This window comes from Neopelma chrysocephalum, unplaced genomic scaffold, assembly GCF_003984885.1.
Source record: "Neopelma chrysocephalum unplaced genomic scaffold, ASM398488v2 Primary Assembly neopelma1_24, whole genome shotgun sequence".
Taxonomy (NCBI): domain Eukaryota; kingdom Metazoa; phylum Chordata; class Aves; order Passeriformes; family Pipridae; genus Neopelma; species Neopelma chrysocephalum.
In genome coordinates this window covers 50,714,952-50,735,390 of record NW_020897693.1, presented here as the reverse complement: position 1 = coordinate 50,735,390, position 20,439 = coordinate 50,714,952, and the positions used below count along the sequence as shown (strand labels likewise).

The window sequence follows — 20,439 nt, the reverse complement described above, 5'->3', positions numbered from 1 at the left end:
CTCTCTTCTTTTTTTCCCCCCAACCTTGTATAAATTGTAATGAATGTAATGAAATATACTCTATTTCCATTTTATAGCCAAATTCGTAGTTCTACTCTGGAGCAAGCAAAGATGTGCTTCTAGGCAGAATGATCCACCGTACTTCAACTTGTGGATAGAGCAGTTTGTTTGTCCTTAGCAAGTGAATAATAAACTTGGTGAGTTTGTGCAAAGTTAGCAGAGCAAACACAGTTTCTGTTGCACGTAACTAGAGGTGCAAAGGAGGCTTCACTGCTCTTCAGTTCATCTTTGCTGTGTTACTGACTAGTTTGTTTCTGTACTCCTTAATTCAAAATTATTTATGAAGATTACTATTTCACAGGAAACTGTAAAGAAAACAGAAGAATGTGAGCAAGAAATTGAAAAGTTGAAACAACTCTTAAAGAACCACTTGGTTGAAGTATCACATGAAGATCAACCACAGGCTCAGAAGACTCACTGTCCAGAGGTGGGTTTCATTGTTTTCTCTCTTATGTGTGTTACTTGTCCTGACTAACACTAATCATGATGATGCAGAGCACTGAGAAATAGCAATGTACTTGCCTTCCCCACCAGTCAAGCATACAATTGAATGCCATAGTGTGACCATTAATTACAATTAATTACAGTTAATATTAGTTTGCAAATTGGGTATATCTTTCATAATATACTCCTTATTGATTTTGATGTGTCATTTGTACCTATATCAATTTCTAAGAAAAGCTGAGTGCTGTTTTCATGACAGCTGACAGCTGTTTTGGTGAAACAATATGCAGCACTGATAATTCACCTGTGCTCATCATCCTGCCAATTTTCCTGAGGTAGCAGCTTGGGATAGTGCATAAGGAGAGAACTGAGTCCATTTCTGATTACTGATTATGCAATGGTACTTTTGGGGATTCTGATTAGGGTTAGATTCATTAGACTCCTTTCTGTCTTCACTGCTGCAGTGTGTTTTCATCAACTGATAAACATGTGTTGTTTTTCTCCCTGCAGTCAGCATCTTTCTGTAATGGATGAACTAATTTGTTAATGCAAAAATAAGATGTGTTTTAAGGACAGCACTGCAGAAGCCAGGAAATTACTAATTAAATGTAATAAGTATTTATAAAGTGCTTCTGAAATGTTCAGTTTTTTCCAGTCAGTCACAATAAAGTTAATGCACTTACATTGTACTTGCCTAATAACTATAATCACTCAGTAGGCTCCTAAGTACATGGTAGCTCTGCTGTCAGCTGCTTGGGTGCTGGAGGCTTGATGTAGTACTAAGCATGACTCATTTCCTGGTTCTTACTTGTTTTTGTCTTTGAGTGTGGGATTTTCTGTTTAATAGCTCTTGTTTTAGCAGAAAATCCATTTCAGAATTGTAGCATTGCATGCATAGAAGTGGGCGATGGAACTGCCCTTCTTGGTGAGAGGTTTCAGATAAAGAAGTGATGTTAATAAAGATTTGGTTTCTGAGGAAGTTATGGCTAACTAAGTTTGAAAAACAGTAGATGGTAAATGTATGCTGGAGAGTCTCCTGCTGCAATGAAACAGATATATTTGTTCTTAGTGGGCATTTATAAAAATATGCCAAATTGTCATGGATGGCCGTTTCTTCATTCCAATGACATTTTCTTGCCTCTACCTTTGCGAGATTTTATCTTCTGGTTTTTGAGTGTACAAAAGGAGAAAAACATCCTTGTCTAAGCAGAGTTCCCATGTCCTTTGAAAATTTGCTGGAGTTTCTGCCTCCACCTTCCCTGTCATACCACCACTCAATAATTTGAGTTATTAACAGAATAAGCTGTGGTCAAAACAGAACCAGCAGTCTTACTGCTTTCATCTGTTACAGATTATTACTGGCATAACATCATTAATGATAGGGCATGGTGTGGAGTCATTGCTGTTCTGATTTCAAGCCCAGCATCAAAGTTTGCTCTGATCAACTGAGCCCAGTGTGTAATGGGATATTTAGCCAGGTTTTGGTTTTCCAAGCAAGCAACAATGCTTCAAAGAGCTTTAGCACTTTTAGTAATTAAGAGAGTAGAGCACTTTATTCCTTGCCCTGTCTTACTCTGTTATTTGCTGTGCTTTCTTTGCTCACCTGGAGGCTGGGTGGTAAGGAAAGCCCTAGCAGAAAACTCTAAGGGCAGAACACTGGCTAGAGCAATTGTCATGGCCAGGATGGAGACCAAGATGGATTTATTTCCCCTTTTGTTATTGCAGAGTTACTTGGATTATTGTTTAGTCCCTGCAGAATATTAAATGTTTTCCTTGAACTATATTGGGGACCATTTCTCCCAGTATGACATTCAAAGACATGGGATAGTTTTGTCCCTAAAACCCATCAAATGGTTTGTTTCCTTTCTTTAACTTCGGCAAAGACTAAGCCCTGAGCTACCCTTGTTGCTGACTTTGCCCTCATCAAGGCTATCCTAAGTGCTTAGTGTCAGGTTTTTCCAGGGAAGGTAGTTGGAAGTTAACATCACCTGCTGTGACACACAGAGTAATGTAACCCATCTGCATTCCCTTTGTCCTGAAGGAAACTACTGTTCCCTTGGGTATGCAGTTCCTAGTTAGAATTAGTTCCAGCCTGCCACAGTTTCCTTCCAGACTACCAACTTGTGCACTACAAGTGGCAAGTGCTGTCCTGAGCTGAATCTGTTGCTGCTGTTTTGCATGTATCTGGACATCTGCTGCAGTGACAATGGGGAACTGTCCCAATGCCCTGAAAAAGGAAAAGGGGGAAATAGCCCCAGTCCCAGTAAGATGCATCACTGGTGTCATCTGTTACATTACTGTTTGGTTAAGTAAGAATAATGGATGCTTATGGATGTTGTTGCTCCTTAGGGAGAAATGGAAGCTGTAAAAGAAGAGATCATAAAGCTGTGCCAAAGAAAGGAAGATATTCTTACCGGGATGAAGAATTCCATGTCTGAGCTTCACCAGCGCTTACAGCAAGACGTGCCTGAATCAGCAGATGAACCTATAGCCTCTGTGTTAGCACAGAGTAACTCAATTGGGACTGATGTTTCTGGTCATCAGGTAAGTGATCATTTACCTGAGAGCTGGAGAGGGAAGGTAAATAACCCTTCTTCCTCCTGGAGGAGTGGCGTGTGAGAGAGGAGCACCCCTGCAGCTGTGAATCAATACTGTTTCTCCTCCCCTTTGTGCTTCTGAGTGGCCCCAAAATGATTGAGTGTGATGCATTTCTAAGAGAAGCTAGGAGAAGGGTGCCTGTGGTTATTTTTTATCAGGAGCAGATTGAAGATAAAGTTTGTATCAAACAATCAGTAGCAAAATGCTCGATGTGTAGTTTCATGGATAATCAGTTGTTCTGGGATTTTCAATAAATTATTTTTGTGGAGCAAAAATAAATTTGTCCCTATTATATCTGGGATGTTGAAACTTAACAGCATCAAGTCCCAGTTTTCAGGGGTACTGAGTACCTGCAACTTTCAGTTACTTTAATGTAGGGTGCCAGGTTTTCAGTGCTTCCCCAAAAGTGGACCCCAAGTGGTGACTTTCTTTTTGTTTACAGGCAGAAGGGAAGAGGCTTTTACTATTCTTGTCATGATTAATTGGGTTGTCTCTCTGTGTGTATTTTTGTAGTTGAAAAAAAGAGGAGTGGTATCTCTTCTGCCTTCTTTAGATGAAGAATCAGAAGACTGTTCTTTCTACAGCAAGGTGAGTTCAGTATATATCTTATATATACAGCTGTGTATATAAGATAGAAGATTTTGATAGAGGATGAACTATGAAAAATGTGTAAATATGAAATATTTCAGAACAAATTGAGATACCTGTTATCACTGCAGGATACAAAGATATTGCACTCAAGCCAACCTACCAATATTCCAATGCCATTATTACACAGCGCCTCATTCTGTGATGTGTGATTCTGCTTTTGGTGGGATTGCTTATACAGAAAAAATCCCTTTATGGAAGTGTTAGTGGCAAAATATGGGCCTAAATACCAATGTTCATACGTGGGGGTGGGCTTTCAGACAGGATTAGGCAGCTTTTGAATTGCTAAAACATAAAAGAAAAAACAAAAATTATTTGTGTGTTTGAGCTTAAGAAAAAAGGGTATGACCAGGCTATTGGGAATGAGGTTAAAATAGGAGAGATTTCTGGGAAAATGGGAGAAACTCGGAGACACTGTCCAACACCTTGCTCTGAATCTGGGGAGTCTGAATGCCCAGGTGAACTGCAGAGGAGCAGAGCTGGGAATAAAGATTCATGATGAAGTTAACTGCTTTCGGGGAAAAAAAAATCCATGGCTAGACAGTGCAAAGAAGTTCAAACAGCTTGGATAGAAGTGATGCCTCACTACTCTGATCCAAGCACTTCAATTTTAAGGTTTCTGATTCTACACCTTCACTGGTGCAGGTTTTTTTACATACAGGACTTTTTAGGGGATAGGATAGGAGAAAGATTATTTCTTGCTTGGTATTTTTATTTATTTTTTAAATAGTATAAAAAAATGGGAATACTCTGAGGTCTCTAGAGAAAACTATCAGTGTCATCCAGCTGCCATTCATCTTGCAGCAGAGCTGTAGAGCAAGGGAAGAGGGGAGCTTTGGGAAACAAAATAAAGATAGATAAACAAGGCAGAAAGAGAGCAAAGTGTTACTAGAAGTTTGCAGTACTTTACATTGCCTGAAGGAATATCTGAGCTTCCTGTTCAAAAGCTAAAGCTGAGCTGTTACTGCTTTCAAAGGGAAGTCCAGCCACAGAGAAAGATGCAAGCTTTTGGCCTTCAGAAAGAGATGATGAAAGGCACAAGGAAGACAGTGCAACCTCTTGGTCTTCTGGTACCTTGTCGGATGGCATTGTTCAGGTAATGCACTCAGGTTTATCTCCATGGGGGTGAGAACTCATCTTTGTGGAAAATATCTGCACAAGTCCTAGGTATTGGTGAAGTCTGCAAAGCAAGAGAACTGTAGAAATGCAGGACAAGATCGCCTTATTCATATCCTCCATATCACACTAAATTTTGCCATTTAAAATCTCTTTCTGTTGCACATATTGGTTGGACCAGTAACTCCTGAAAGGGTCTTTTCCAATCTAAATGATTCTATGATTCTAATTCCTTTTAGCCATACAAACCCCACAAAGATAAAAATACATGTTTAGTAGCAGTAATTTGTTTCCTTAGTTCCTGCAAAGTCTCTAAAATGTGGGGGATGATTTGTGGAAGAGGTTCTCTTGGTATGTGAGAAAATCAGTGTCTAAGACACCCAGTCAGCTACAATTTTGATTCCATTCTGCTCTGTTCTTCTTGGTGTCTCAATAATGTTGTGATAGGTGCAATTGTTTTTCTCTACACCAGTGTTATGGGCATAAAAAAAGCTGTCTGTGAATACTTTTGGGCCAAGACCAGGATAGGTTCAGTGGCTGCTGCTCTTTGAGACTTCTCTAGCACAACAAAGCAATGGATCACAGAATCATAGAATCTTTTAGGTTGGAAAAGACCTTCAAGATCAGTGAGTCCCAGCTGTAAACTTAATCCTAACAGGTGCACCGCTAAACCACGCTCTGAAGTGCCACATCTCCACTAAGAATGATACAAATATTTCCACTGTTTCCTTTGTCTCTACAGGATGAGGATGTGATAATCGAATCGCACAGTAAACATGGTGAAGAAACATCTCTGCAAACTTTGGAGAGCGCTGAAGGCCCTGGCACAGGTGATGGCAGTCTGGCTATGGTGAGTTTGAAGGCCTGAAGCAGCTGAACAAGGTCATCTTCTGAGTGTGTTGTATGGGCTACCTAGTGGGTAGAGGCTCTGTTCTGTTATGGTTATGCTGCTGGAGTGTGTTGCAGTATGATATGGTAGGATACCTGCAACCTTTTTCATATTTTGATGCTTTGGGTGATGATAAATTTTTATTTTCTCCTTGAAAATGCAATTTGCTAGGGAGCAAAAGGAAATATTTTCAGGAAGTAAGCTGCTGGCATGAATAGAGGGGTTCGAGTGATGTAAACATACATCAACTATGGGATTTTTAAATGGCAGTTAAAGGAGAAGTTAAGGACATTGACACTCATATATATTTCCGCTTTGTGGAAGTCATGCAAAGGCTAAGGCAGGAGTGTGCAGCAGCTATAGGTTATATACAAAAGAGTGTATGGAGACATGGATGCTCCAGGAAGGCCAGGAAAAACAGACAGGTGGCAGAGCGTCTTCAGCTCTTGAAATCATAGAATCCTAGAATTTTTAAAGTTGGAAGAGACCTCTAAGATTATCGAGTCCAACTGTTAACCCAGCACCACCATGTTCACTACTAAACCATATCCCTAAGTGCCACATCTACACGTTTTTTGAATACTTGCAGTAATGGTGATTCCACGACTTCCCTGGGCAGCCTGTTCCAGTGCCTGACCACCCTTTCACTGAAGAAATTTTTTCCAATATCCAATCTAAACCTCCCCTGGGGCAACTTTGAGGCCATTTCCTCTGGTTCTATCCCTCGTCTGGGAGAAGAGACCAACTCCACCCTCACTACAACCTCCTTTCAGGTAGCTTAGAGAGCAGTAAGGTCTCTCCTGAGCCACTCTGGTTATCCAGGACTCCTGGTAAATGATTGAATGTGGCTTGATAGCTCTTCCACCAGCTCCCTGAGTACCCCTGTGTGGGATCTCATCTGACCCCATAGACTTGTGCATGTCTGAGCGGCACAGCAGGTCAATGACCATTCTCCCGTGGATTATGAGGGTTTCGTTCTTCTCCCTGTCTCTGTCTTCCAGCTCAGAGGGCTGGGTACCCAGAGAACAACACTGGTCTTCCTATTAAAGACTGAGGCAAAGAAGGCATTAAGTACCTCAGCCTTTTCCTCATCTTCTGTTGCTGGGTTTCCCCTGCATCCAGTAAAGCATGGAGGTTCTCCTTAGCCCTCCTTTTGTTGCTGATGTATTTGTAACGTTTTCTGTTGTGTTTTACAGCAGCAACCAGATCAAGTTCTAGTTGGGCTTTGGCCCTTCTAATTTTTCCTTGCATAACCTCACAGCATCCTTGTGGTCCTCATGAGTTGCCTGTCCCTTCTTCCAAAGGTGTTATACTCTGTTTCTCTGTGAGTTCCAGGAAAAGCTCTCTGTTCAGCCAGGACAGTCTTCTTCCAGTTTGGCCCCACTAGTGAATCTCCTCCTCAGAGTCCCTAATGCTTCTTAACCTTTCGACTTCCTCTCACAGCTCCTCCACCAGGCTGAGCAGATGGTCCAGCTGGTCACACCTTACACAGCTGTTATCCCTACTGCCTTCCAGTGCCAGGCTCTGGCACTCCCTGCAGCCCCAGACCTGGATGGCTACATTTTTTTGTGGGAGCCCTGCCTGGGTCACCACATCCTTTCTGGCACATGCAGAGGATGTGGCTTTTGGCCAAGTGGACAAATTACCAGAAAGTGTAGTGATAGGACAAGGAGTAATAGTTCTAAAGTGAACTTAGATTGGTTATTAGGAAGAATTACTATACTGTGAGAGTGGTGAGGCACTGGAACAGGTTTCTCAGTTGTGGATGCCCCATTCCTGGAAACATTCAAGGTCAGATTGGACAGGGCTCTGAGCAACCTGATCCTAATGGAAGGTGTCCCTGCTCATTGCAAGGGGGTTGAATTAGTTGGCTGTTAAAGGCCCCTTCTCACCCAAACTGTTCTATGATGACATTGATAGCTGAAACAATGCATTTTTGCTCCCTTTTTTTCGGCCAAATCTCATTTTAACGTGGAGCTTGTGCACTACCTCTGACCATGTCAATATGCCTGAATGTATGCTCTAGAGCCACGGGAGCATACAAGTAGTTTTGTTCTTGTGGTGTTGTGCTTTATTTACTTACTAAGTTCCAGTGTTTGCATGTGTGGGGGCATATACAGACCTGTGCAGCCTCCTAAGCAACTGCTGATTATCTCCAAGCACTTTGGACTTCTCCTTATTACAGAAGTGTGCAATGCAGTATTGCTTCTTAAAGGAGGGCAAATAAGAATTACCCAACATTTAATACTTTAAATACACCATTTTATTCTAGGGTGACCTAGAGCCTGAATAAAGCATATTTGACAGTTGGAACACACACAGGTAGCTTGTAAGCATTGCCCAACATCTTGCTTTGCAGCTCCAAACTGCATTGCTTTCACATATAACTCCCACAGAAAAACATCTCTCCTGGGGGAGAGCTGGTTAATGGTGAGTCATCCGCTTCCTGTGCGCTCAGGAACTACCTGCGTGCTCAGGTATAGCTGTGCAAATGCAAATTGCTGCCTGGAAACCTGTTACACCAGATCTTGGATCTCCAGGCTGCTGCGTTTCCCTTTCTTTTTCTTTTTTCCTTCTTTTTTTTTTTTTCTTTTCTTTTTTCCCAAGTCTGGGAACACTGTGACAGAGTTGTTTCGGAGCTCTTGTGAGTGTGAAAGTTAATCATTTCTCACCGGTAAGGGGAGGGGAAAGAAATTACAAACCAGAGAGTTAACCATGTTCCTTTCATGTGCTTTGCTTCAGAGCGACCAGCCGCCTCCAGTCCCCAACGTCGCCCTGGGCTCTCGAGGGGAAGCGCTGGATGGCGGGAAGCCTGAGCCAGAATCCATCCTCCTGGTGTGCCAGGCCCAGGTTGCCGAGCTGGAACAATGGCTAGACAAAACTAAAATGTCCCTGAGGTCAGACCCTCAGACCCCCCACGCGCAGCAGGTGGTGGAGCCACAGCTTGCGGATTGCCAGGTAAGACGGAGCAGTCGGTTTGCTGCTGCCATCCAAACCAGGCACCCTTCCCTGAAGGATGTGTCTGCAGAAAAACTGTGCTTGCTCTTCTCTCCCTGCTTCATCAGCTTCATCACACCATGCAGAGAACAGGTGACTGCTTGGCTTCACTTTCAGGTGCAGCTTTGAAAGGGCTTAGTTACAATACCTGTTTTTAGAATTGGGATCTGTATGCATCCAGGGGATTTAGGTAGAATTCTAGAGTATTTGTAAAGCTTTGTTTTTCTTTGGATTGTTTTCAAAAACATGGCTCATTATAGTTTAAATCCTCTATTAAAAGGAAATTTTTCATTGGTCTCAATCATGATAAATCAGCTAGAAACAAAAGAGTATTTTTTTTCTTTTGACAGTTTCACTCTGTTTCTGTCAGAGTAATTTAAAAGTCTGGTATAAAAGAACTTCCAAGCTGGTTAATTCTACTTTTGCACTTTTTGCATAGGCAGAAAGATGGGGCTTTTCCCCTGCCCTCAGATATTTGGACCTACTGCATTTACTCCTAGGGCAGCCTCTTGCCCCATGGCAGTGGAACAAAAGGAGTGGGTGGTACCTGTTGGTGAAAATGGGAGGAGGAAAACACGACTGGCATGAGGGGCTGGGTGGGAGACAGTCCTGGCATGCAGCAAGTGCAGATTAAAACAAAGAATGCAGGCAAGCCACTCTGAAGCTCCCTGTGGTGCCAGTCTGGTGTGCCAGTTTACTTCAAACACTGAGTCTACCTATAGCAACAAATTTCACTCACCATAAAGGAGCCAATACCAAAATGTCCCCATTTTAAATTACCAGGAGACATTTCCACCTGTTTTGTTGCTGGTTTGGGTGTTGTTTTTATTTTTTAATAGGAACTGAGTCCCTGCCAAGAAGTGCCTCTGGGTTTAGGCTGTGATTCAGCCAAGTGCTCAGGTGCTGAACTCTGTGGGAATTAGGAGTCTGAATGCACCTAGGTGTCTGGATGCATCTGGATCCCGTTCAGCGTTTGTGTCAGCACAGGCCTCAACAGGGCAGTTCCAGCTGGTGAAAACAAGCAGGCTTTGGGCAGCTGTAAGAGCTGCTCAGTTCCTATTGGCTTGGACTGTCTGGCTCAATGTAAAGATGAGAACTCAAGGGCGGAAGAGAATTTTCTAACCTAATCAAGGTCTACAAAAAAAGATAGACATAGAACAAAGAGAACTATTCTCTAGATCCAGGCGTATGATGTAAAGCAGTTAATTTATTACAGTTAATTTCTTTGAAGTTGAGCCATGATACCTGTCTCCACGCTCACCTTAAAAACATGAGTTTAAAGTATGCAGAGATGCACTTTGATTCAAAGCAGCATGAATGAAAAACCAGATCCCAGCAGTTTACAGTGACCTGGCTGACACATGGGAACATTGCTATGCGTTGGTAATTCAGCATCGTTTGTCCCAAAGGGTGATGTGAGCAGTCTGTGCACTGCCTTCTCCCCCTAGAGATGTGTTGTCTTCTTGGTCACTCAAATGGAGTCTGTAATTTCTGCTCTCCTCTTTTATTGCTTCATACCTGGGTTAATATAACTTCCTGCAGATGCTATTGTTTGAAACAGTGTTAAAACTAACTCTGTGAAAAATTTATTTAATTTTTCAGAATAAAAAGAGTCTATATTGGAGGAAATCTTGGGAGGCCACAGCTATTTCTCTTGCCTGTATGTTTCTATTCTTTTCAGATAGGGGTAGTGTGAGCATTGACTTCAGAATGTTGTCAGGAGAGGAGTGTTGTACTTCTAAGAATGAATAATTGTCTGCTGTCCCTTCTAGGTGAGGTTATCAGAGATTGAACAAAAGGTCCTCTCTTTACTGGAAGATTGTGGAGATAGTGCAGATTACCAACAAAAGACAGAGGCTCTTTCCATGAAGCTGAAAGAAGTGAAGCGCAATTTGGAGAATGTCCAGATGATGCTTCAAGACAAGTACAATGAAGAGCAGGTAAAGCATATGAATGCTATGCAGAGCAAGAGTGAGAGTCATGGTGCTTTAATGGTCTGTAGTTGCAGAAGAACAGTTAGAGCTCATCATGTGGAGCAAGGAAGGGAGAGAAGTCAATCACAAATGTCAGAGTTGCTATTATTCTAGTTTACAGTCCTGTATAATTACTTGCAGTTTGTAGCAAGTAGTGGATTTTTAATGAGTTTCTGAACAGCATCTTTTCTGCTTTAAGTGCTCAGTGACAGAAGTCAACATTTTGCAAGGAATATAGGAAAAGGACTGGGATTTTGGTTTGGTTTTAAATGCCTTTAAAATGCTGTGATGTTTGTCTGGGATAGTATCACAGCAGAGAGGCCTTTCAGTAACTTTCTCTTTGAAGAATGCATAAATGGCAAGGACAGTGACTGACACAGCTGCACAGTCTTTGCTAAGTTTCCCAGTGGGTGAGACAGTAACTCCTGGTTTCAGAGCTCATTCCCTCTTTGTTGTACAAGGGATCAGAGAAGCCCACCTGATGTGTTTGTGTAAGAGCAGCTACAGTTTCTCCAGTGCTGGAGGAGCACAATCTAAAAGGGAGCTTGCATGGCCCAGGAGACAATTAGTGCTGGTAAAGGCTCCTGTTGAAATACCTCTGTGAGCACAGACAGGTAGAGAATCTAGGCACATGACCAAATTTAAAAGTAAAAATTGCACATCCCTATAATTTGGTCAAACCATAAGAATGGAGGGTTAGTATCACCTAGTTGCTAACAGGTAAAGCAAAGCAACTGTAGCTGTTGGGGGAAAAGTGAGGACCTTGGCAGCAGGTTAGAATGGATTAAACGTTCAGTAAATGGAACTGGACAAAAATCTTTGCAAAAGTAGCAATTGTGTTTCATGTGCTGCTGATTCTGTGTATGGTACACCCGAGACGGCTCCACTTTTGCCCTTTCCCCAAACTGCACCTGAGGGGTTCTGCTCTCTTGTCAAGTCTGGAAGCTTTCCCCCACTGGGTCTCTCTTTACAGGTTAACAACAGGGAGAGGGTCGACCCAGAGCCCCTTGAGATCCTGCACTCAGATGGCTTCAGCGTGCCCCAGCCTGCCCTGGCCGAACAGCCACTCAGTTGGCACAACGGTCTCCAGCACCCACAGGTAATTCTCCTCCCATCCAGTAGCCAGGCTGCTCCACATCCCCTGTGGGTGGGGGAAACAGCTGCTTTTACAGCTTCTGCAGAAGTTTGTCAGGACGCAGAAAGGTCTCGCTCCTAAAATCCCTTGTCCAAAAGGTTTAGTAATATTGCCAAGCGAGGTGGGACCCTGACATTTGCCTTGTTTCATAATGATTCAGATGGCATCACCTATCCCTCCAATCTTCTGTCCTTGAGGCACTGATGTGTTGTGAAATCTGAATCCATGTATTGACATTACTTTTGAAGATGCATTTGAAGCTAAAGCTTTGTATATGTTTTCCCATGGGCTAACTCACAAGGACTTTAAGGTGGTTGTTAGTACAATAAAAAAATCCTGTGATGTTCTGTGCTCTGCAAACTACTTCTGTTTTACTATCTGAAAAATTAACTTTTGCCATTTTGATGCTATTAGAAAAGAGTTGGAGAAAATTATCCAGGTTGAGCTGCTAAAATTGCTCACTTTTCACTCGACACCCTCCTTTTGACTAATGGAAATCATATTTGAGCAAATCCCCATTTTCCCTTGCCGATCTCTCTGTCTAAGGATTGCAGTAGGTGGCCCTTAAATTTCCATGTCTCCATAATTTGTTTCTGATTGATGGGTTTTGCTTTTAAATCTTCAGCTCAGGCAGAAATACATTCCATAAAAATACATGTTTGCAGAAAACTGTTTGTTTTGTGAAGTCATGTTTACACATAAATTGCATTTTATTCTGACAGATGTATTCTTATTTTCATTGCTAAATGATTTCACTTAAAATGTGACTGGAAAAGCGCAATCATCATTTCAGATTATTACAGTTTAAATAACTGTTCATGCTGTCCTCTGTGCACAGGATCTGAAAGTAAAAGCAGCTGAGCAGAAAAGCCTCATTGACTTTATCGAGTCGTGCGTGGAAAAAATGCAGCCACAGCTTGAGGACAGTGTGACTCAGAAATCAGAATCAAGGTACGAAAAAACAAGCTCAGTTACCAGATTCAGTGATGTGAAACTGCCTAAACCTGCTGAAGGTTTGTAGTCATACCATTGGTGCCTGTAGAAGAAAAATGGCAGAAAGTGGGGATATCTGCCATCAACAGTCTAGAGAAATGGAGGCTCATTCATGTGACACCCTCCTTGATACTGGGCTGGCTCCAGTGTTCAGAGTCAGTCTGGCTGTCAGGCAGGACTGACCCACGCTGAAAACTACAACAGGCCCCTCTGGAGGCGAGTTAGGTGTGTCTGTTCACAGCCATTGCTGTACAAATGCACAGATACACCCAGCCAGGTTCAAAGGCAATAGCCTTGAAAAGGGAACATGGTGGTCATGCACCTTCCAGTATGGAACCGAGACTTGCTACAGGACTGTGCTCCCCATGTTGTCATTACAGACATGGAGGCTGCCAGCAGGCCTCTAGGATGTTTCATGGGAAGGGAAAAGTCCAAAGAAATGTATCAAAGCTTGGATTAAAGATCATCCATACACTTGGTTTCAGGCTGGTTTTGAGACAGGAGCAAGAGGAATTCATTTTACACAAGAAGCCTTACAAACCTGGTTTTACTTATTCTGTTTCAGTATTTGCCATTCTGACAATGTTTTCTCAATACAGCAGTGGAGAATCTGATTCAAAGAGCAAGCAGGCTGATCCCACCTTGGCTCCAAAGGATCAAATGGGAAATAAATGGCAATATTTACAACAAGAGCTGTCATCAAAGGTGAAATCTCCTCTCTGCCAGCTTGTGGAACCTCAGGTTTGTTTAAGTTCAGTAAAACTCTCTCTGTGGGCAGTCGTTTGTGGTAAAGATAGCAATTAGTGTATTTTCCTGTGTCACCTTAGCATGGCTCTTCATCAGATAACTGAAACCTGTGCAAGCATTCTCCAGAGGAGATTGTTACTGCATAGTGTTTTCATAATTGCCTTTTAATTTTACTTTGAGGTAAATCATGTCTCTGAAGTAGTGACTACTAAGCACAGTGTGGGAGCACCTGGTGAGTCTTTGTAGTTAACATTCAGACTAGATGTTATCTGCTTCATTCTTTCAAGAGAACTGAGAGAGTTAGCCAGCAAGCTCCCAGCTGATTTTTTTGGATGTGGGTTAAGTCAGTTAACTGGGTTAAGTTCCCCCAAGTGAGAACATTTTGGTCAGAGCAAATCTCTGGCTAAAATTTTGTTCTGCCATTCACCATTGTGTTCTCTCATTCTCATATGTCAAAAGCAGAGTTTGGACTGCAACAAGAGCACACTATGTTTATGTTCTGAACTGACTGCAGAATTTTACTCCTTGGACAAAATTGTAATTCCTGTTATTAACAGTTTTGTTCACATTAAATTAGAATAATTAGATTTCTTATTCTCTGAAATTGCTGCTATACAAGAAAAAATAACATAAAAGAATGAATGTCAGCTCTGCAGTGGGCAGTCGGGTTGCCTTAACACAAACTACAGCTGTAGCCCTTAAAACTGGGAAATCAGAGGCTCCTTTTTCAGTCAGTCTCCCATCAGGGCATAGCCTGCCCAACTTTTGCCAGTGTAAAGGGATCCTTGCTATCCAGGTGCTTTATATTAGTGCCTTAAAAGTTTCATTTTAATGCTTTTTGAGAGGAGTGTTATTTCATTGCCCATAGCCCTGTCTTCGTTTGAGCTGTTCACCTAATTTCAGTGTTCTTTTTCCAAATGTTAGATTACAACAAAGATGAACATGCTGCCCCGAGGAACATTTGCAGGTGCAGGAACCCCAACTGTGGAAGAACTGAAAACTTACACTGTCCAGCTGGGAGACCTGAGCCAGGAAGCAAATGTGGTGCATGCACAGGTAAAAATGGCATGTCCTGGCATTGCAAAAAATACCAGGGATTCTAGAAACAAGACACTGCTTGGACACTGGGAAACAGTCAATAATCATATTATTGCAAGTGGCATTCACTGTAGTGAGCTTTTGCATTGGGTATGGACTAGAATGTAGAAATCAGCTTTGGATTTCGAGAGGAAACATTTCAAATTTCAGCTATGATACTTCTGCTAACTGAATCCAAAGATTTGCTAGTGTGGGTAAAAATCCTCAAGCTATATAAAGCAAGGAAAATGATGTCAGTAAATCTGCAGGATTGGAGCTGACAAGACAAATTTGTTATGCTCATTCCTGAGATTAGAGACCTGAAAGACCACAGCCAGTCTCCAATAAATAAAGGGTTATTGTCTCAGCTTTGTCCTTGACAGCTCTGAATGTTACATGCATATAATTGTCTCATGAGTCTGTCTCTCAGTATTTAATTAATTCCATTTTGTTATTAGCTGACCAAACCTCTAACCTTATATGAGTGAATAAATCTTAGCCATGCCTTGGGTGAAAGTACTGACAACTTCTGGCTTGCATTTACTCAGGATAACGTGGCAGAGGAAGTCTCTTCCAATTTGGACAGAAAGTTGTTTGAGTTGCTTCTGGCGATCAGCCGATGTTTGAATAACATGGAGGAGATGTTAAACACCTCAGTCCTCTCCACAGAAGAGGCAGCCGTGCAGCAGGCTCTCTATGAGGTAACTGTCCTAAGCCATTCTGGGAAGGAGAAATCCCAGTGGATTTCTGTTACAACAGAACATATATGGCCTTATATTTCCCCTCTGTTTTGCTGGCATTATTCAGGAATAACAGCACCAAACTATTTGGTATTGCACAGATTTGGGCCTATTGCTTTTAACAATTACCAACTTGAGTCCTGCTGCCTTTTACAGGTGAGAGTCCTTGGAAAGACCATTTTCACTCATGTTACTTTTCTTTCAACCCTTTAGACCCTGTCTGTCGAGCTGCAAAAACTTCACGCTGATCTGAGTGATAAAAAGGATGATCTCCTGAAGTCTATTAGCTGTGCTGGTGGGAGCACAGATGTGTTCTGCGAGTGCTTTAACAACTTGCAGGCACGGCTGGAACAAACTCAAGCTGCCACTGCTTCAAGGAGCAACTCAATGAAAGCTGGGCTGGATCATAATAGCAATTATCTGGTACTCCACTGCCAAATGCACATCTTGTTTCACAGCATCTGTTAGACTTGTCAGTGTTAATGCATTTGGGTTACAGATGAACAACCTCTAATGGACTTTTTTTTTCTTTTTTTTTTTTTGCTACTAAACAAACTTGTCTTGGCCTCTCAAGAAGCAAATTAATTTTGCTGGTTACAGTGCTGTTTGCAGTGCTGACTGCTATAGAGGCCCGGAGCACGGTAGAAAATTTGCATGCAGAAAGTATGGAAGTAACCTGGTATCCCATGCAGGCTGAGCTACAGGCTAAAGCAAGTTTCTGTGCGTAGGGATTAGGCCAAGGAGAGTTTCACGTATTGTTTCTGCTGCTGTGTCCTCAGGAGAGGCAGCCTTCTTCCCTTTTGGTGCCATGTCTGACACTGGACTACTTTTAGCAATGTATTGGAGGTCAATTTGGCCCCACTGTATTTACTGTTCCTTTAGATTTTGTGCCGCAGTAGCAGAAGTCGTAGTTTTGCAAATTTGCCCTTTTTTTGTTCTTTCTCAGAAAAGCAGATAATGAGAAGCTTTTCTTTAGATTCTCGTGATGTGCTGAATCAACTAACTATTGCTGGAAAACACTCAGATCAGGTATTTAGTCTGAAGTAAGGGAAGAGCCTGGTCTTTGAAATACAGTTTGCAGTGTCCAGCAAAACTTCAGTGTGCTCATCATCTTCAAGATGGCCTGGCTCTTTACTGCTGAATAATAAAGCAGTTCCTTTGAAGAACACTGGGATATTGTCTCCAAACAGCAGCAGAACTAGTCTAGCAATGTTTATTTATGCAGAATCCATGGAGCTCCATCAGTCAGCCAGTAATGGGCTCATTTTCTTATTTTCGGAAGAGAAGAATTTGATAAGTTTCACAGATTTTTACAGTCATAGAGGATCACTAGGACAGACTAATCTGCCTTCTTACACTACATAGACTCCAGAACTTCCCTCTCTAAATTACTGCTTTAAGCCCATAATGCACATGCTTTATTTTGTCTGTTTTTTTTAAAGAAAGAAAATGTGCTTTTGCTGTTGTTTGCTGTGTAATTTTGTCTGGTCATTACTCTATTCCTGATACATGATATATTTCTGATGTTTGTTTCTTTTGCAGAATCAAACCAGGCTGCTCTATGATCAGTTAACTGAGAAAAAAGCTGCTCTGCAACAATGCTTGAATGAACTACATGGACATAATGTTTCTGAACAGCTTCAGGTAATTTTATTCAAAGGAAAGGAGAGTTTTTACAGCATTAGCTATTATTTCCAGTTTTCTGCAATCTATTAAGTTTCATATTTTCTAAAGTTTGAGTCTCATCTAGGTTTTAAAATTGAGAAAGGCGAGAGTTCAGTATTTGCCCTTTTTGCCACCCCCTTTTTTTTTTCCACTACACCCCAATCTGTAGACAGACCTTTTGTAGCTCTTTTAGTTGTTGGAGTGGAGAAACCAGTCTCTCCACAACCTCTCAGAGCAAATACACTCCATACCACTAAAGGGAGAAAAAAGAGCTATGCAGAGTACAGCACTCCACACATTTGGCCTTTTTATATGCAAAACTAGCTTTTTTTATGTGGGAATAGGACTCTAGTATTTATATCTACTCATGTAGCATTTATGAGCACTTTGTCATATGGAATTTGACCAGTTAAGCTATTTTCTTTGACCTTTATAGGGATTAGAAGAGAATTAACAATTAACAGACTGCATATCCTTCCTAGAATGGTCATTGGCCATCTACCTACTTGTTGTCGAAGCAAAGAGGGTATCTGGAAACCTTTTTATTACAGGCTCATAACCTTGTTTACAGGCATAATTTTCTGCCAGACTGAGAGCTGTGTTCCTTGCTGAATCCCCTAGCAGGGATTGCTGCCTTGGGTATATTCTGTCAGGTAACCACTCTTGGAAAAGGAATGCCAGACGTGTATAGCTTTCCTTTCTTTCAGAGAGGACTTGTCTCGATTCATTCCTAACTGAGTATTTATGGTTCATGAAAAAACATGGTGTTTTCTGAGTCCATGATTCATTTTAATGGCTGCTCTTGAATTAGTAAACTGAAATACATGTTGAATGTTGTACTATGTCATGAACAGTCTTGTCCATTTAGTTTATAAGATGGTTGGATCTTCCAAAGTGCTGGCACAGATCCAGCCTCTGGATCCACTGCTCTACCAGTGATAATGGAAAGTGTAATGGAATGGAACTCTTCCTAGTAGCTTATTTTGTCCTTCTTTCAGAAAACTGATGCCTATGCTTTGGAGCTGCAAAACTTTGAAAACCAAGTGGCAAAACTGAGAGGCCATGGAGAAAGATTGCAGTTACCTATCACCTTAATCCAGGAAGCTTATAAATTAGAGGTAAGGGGACAGTACAGTTTCCACTTATTCAGCAAGGTTTGATTTTTCGAAGCACATTTTTTTTCAGCATCAAAAGCCTGATGGTTGTTTTGTTTCCTGGGAATGTATGTGTGGGGTTGTGGGATTTACTTCTGTCCTTCATGAATTGCTTAATTGTGTTTACATTATAGGATGTTTTGGATGACATGTGGGGGATTCTGAAAGCAAAGTATGTGGAGCTGAACTCCCCTTCCATCAGTGAAAGCCAGTATGAGGACTTACTTCGTGGGTTTGCAGAGCTGGTAGCTATTGGAAGAGAGAAGATGGCACAAGATCCAAAGCACCTAGCAAAAAGCAGAGCAGCTCTACAGTCTCACCTGGAAAATCACAAGGTATAAGATGCTTATCACGGGACTGCTTAGATCAGCATAGCAGGATCACTGTTTGTTGTGAGTGGTTTCTCTCCAGTGAAATGGAGAAGAATAACAGGCTCATGCATGGGGGAGGGACTGGAATATGTGCAGAAAACAAAGCAAAGGTTTTCAGTAGACCAAAACAGGACCCACTAAAATATGAAAGAGTGGCTGTTATTACAAATGCAGTTTTGGTGATAAATTACTACTTTTGCTTACTCGGAACATATTGATGTGTAAGGAAAACACATGTCCTTCTAAGTACTGACAGTAAATCAGGATTGAGTTTCCTGAAATTGTCTAGCAACTGGGAGTTGAGCCTTTGCTTTCAGCATTCTGTGCCATCATGATCTGGTGGAGGAAACTCACCCATAGCAGCCCCTTTTCTGATGGGAGGGTAGTTGAGATCCTCCCCTTTGCAACTCAGTGTCCCTTTTATTCAGCTGCTACATGCTTGGTGGGAGATGCTGAGAAGACACCTGCATCCTCACTGTCCTGCACTCGGCAAGCAGCCCTGGCCAGCACTAGTCACTGGAAGGTGTCTCTGTCATAGCAATGCCTTGATGCAACTGCTCCACGTAGCTTAAACTCCTTAAAAATTCCTTCAAGGTGCTGAGCACTGCAAACCATTACTCCAAAGTATAGGAGTCAACCATGGGTGGTTGTCACTCACAACTTGCCCTTAGCAAAGCCAAATATTAGGAATTTGTTTACAAAGCAAAAGAAAACTGCAAAAGCCATTTTCTCTACCCTGGTAGGAATGCTCAGGATGCTCACCCAGCCTATGCCTGGAGTATGGTCCTTAAGTGAAATTCTTGTACTAGTTACTAGTTCTTAAAGAAGAATGTCTTGATTGAAGACCTTGAAACCTCTTTTTTTTTTTGGGGGGGGAAAGTGCTGTGTTGAGATTCAGACATTTACCAAGAACCATAACTAAACCAAACTGTTTGTTGCCTTATAGTTATACGAAACTATTGTTCCCTGCCTACTACTTATTGCTTGAAATCACCTGGAATCCAGGTGAAACAAACTGGATAATGATAGTGATAACTGCCTCATGCTAAATTACACATTTATTTATAGCTAAACTCTTCCTTCCATCATCTTCCTACAGCATCTATGAATTTCATACAAACTGAAGGTATAAATGTAGATCTTTCTCTTTAGAAGTGTATAAATGAGAACAGTGTATTCAGCTCATCACTCGTTTCTGACTAACTGTAAAATGATCAGTAACTGCCCATCTTGGGGTGATGCAGAATTTCGGTAGTAGGCTCCTGACTCCAGCTATGCCCTGAAACTGGCTTCTCAATGAGTCTTTTCCTGCTGTGAGTGTGTGATCTCTCTTAAAGAGCAACCCTTAACTTGTTTTTTTCAGGACTTTTTCCGCAACCTCATGACCCGCATGGCTTACATGCAAGCATTTTCTAAGAGAGTGAGTCCTTCTGTCCTGCAAAAGAGAGAGGAATTCTGGAAAGAGCTGGTGAATGAAGTCAGGTTGCTGGAGCAGAAGGCCTGCCAATATGGTATCCACTTACAAAGCCTGTTAAAGGTAATAACTCAAAAGAAACCCAGAGTAAAAGCTGGAGGGAAGAAGAAAAGTTTCATGTAAGGCAACTCTTTTCCCACCAGTGATTCTTTGGCTAGTAGCTGTCCTTTCCTGACTCCACTGGACACCAACAGTCTATTAGTTATTCTGTGTGTGTCAGTAAACCAACTTTATCCTTGCAAGTCTCTGAAAGTGGACATTTCAACTTATTATTCTGACATGGGTGGGACTTTATGACTTCTTGCAGTAACTTTTGAGTGCCTGGACTGACAGAAGAACCTTTTAAGGCACAAAAATA

General features: G+C 41.8%; 1 protein-coding gene across 1 annotated transcript in view; it reads left to right on the top strand.

Annotated features, from left to right (window-relative positions):
- Positions 1 to 20,439, top strand: part of SYNE2 (spectrin repeat containing nuclear envelope protein 2) — a 181,335-nt gene that overhangs the window by 99,395 nt on the left and 61,501 nt on the right. Inside the window, exons 63-79 of the mRNA XM_027674160.1 lie at positions 362 to 487; positions 2,854 to 3,048; positions 3,616 to 3,690; positions 4,727 to 4,846; positions 5,609 to 5,716; positions 8,498 to 8,713; positions 10,525 to 10,692; positions 11,699 to 11,824; positions 12,699 to 12,811; positions 13,453 to 13,594; positions 14,525 to 14,656; positions 15,226 to 15,378; positions 15,631 to 15,840; positions 16,960 to 17,061; positions 18,081 to 18,200; positions 18,371 to 18,571; positions 19,971 to 20,144. Coding sequence (XP_027529961.1) covers positions 362 to 487; positions 2,854 to 3,048; positions 3,616 to 3,690; positions 4,727 to 4,846; positions 5,609 to 5,716; positions 8,498 to 8,713; positions 10,525 to 10,692; positions 11,699 to 11,824; positions 12,699 to 12,811; positions 13,453 to 13,594; positions 14,525 to 14,656; positions 15,226 to 15,378; positions 15,631 to 15,840; positions 16,960 to 17,061; positions 18,081 to 18,200; positions 18,371 to 18,571; positions 19,971 to 20,144 — 2,481 coding nt within the window. The remainder of the gene's footprint in view (positions 1 to 361; positions 488 to 2,853; positions 3,049 to 3,615; positions 3,691 to 4,726; positions 4,847 to 5,608; positions 5,717 to 8,497; positions 8,714 to 10,524; positions 10,693 to 11,698; positions 11,825 to 12,698; positions 12,812 to 13,452; positions 13,595 to 14,524; positions 14,657 to 15,225; positions 15,379 to 15,630; positions 15,841 to 16,959; positions 17,062 to 18,080; positions 18,201 to 18,370; positions 18,572 to 19,970; positions 20,145 to 20,439) is intronic.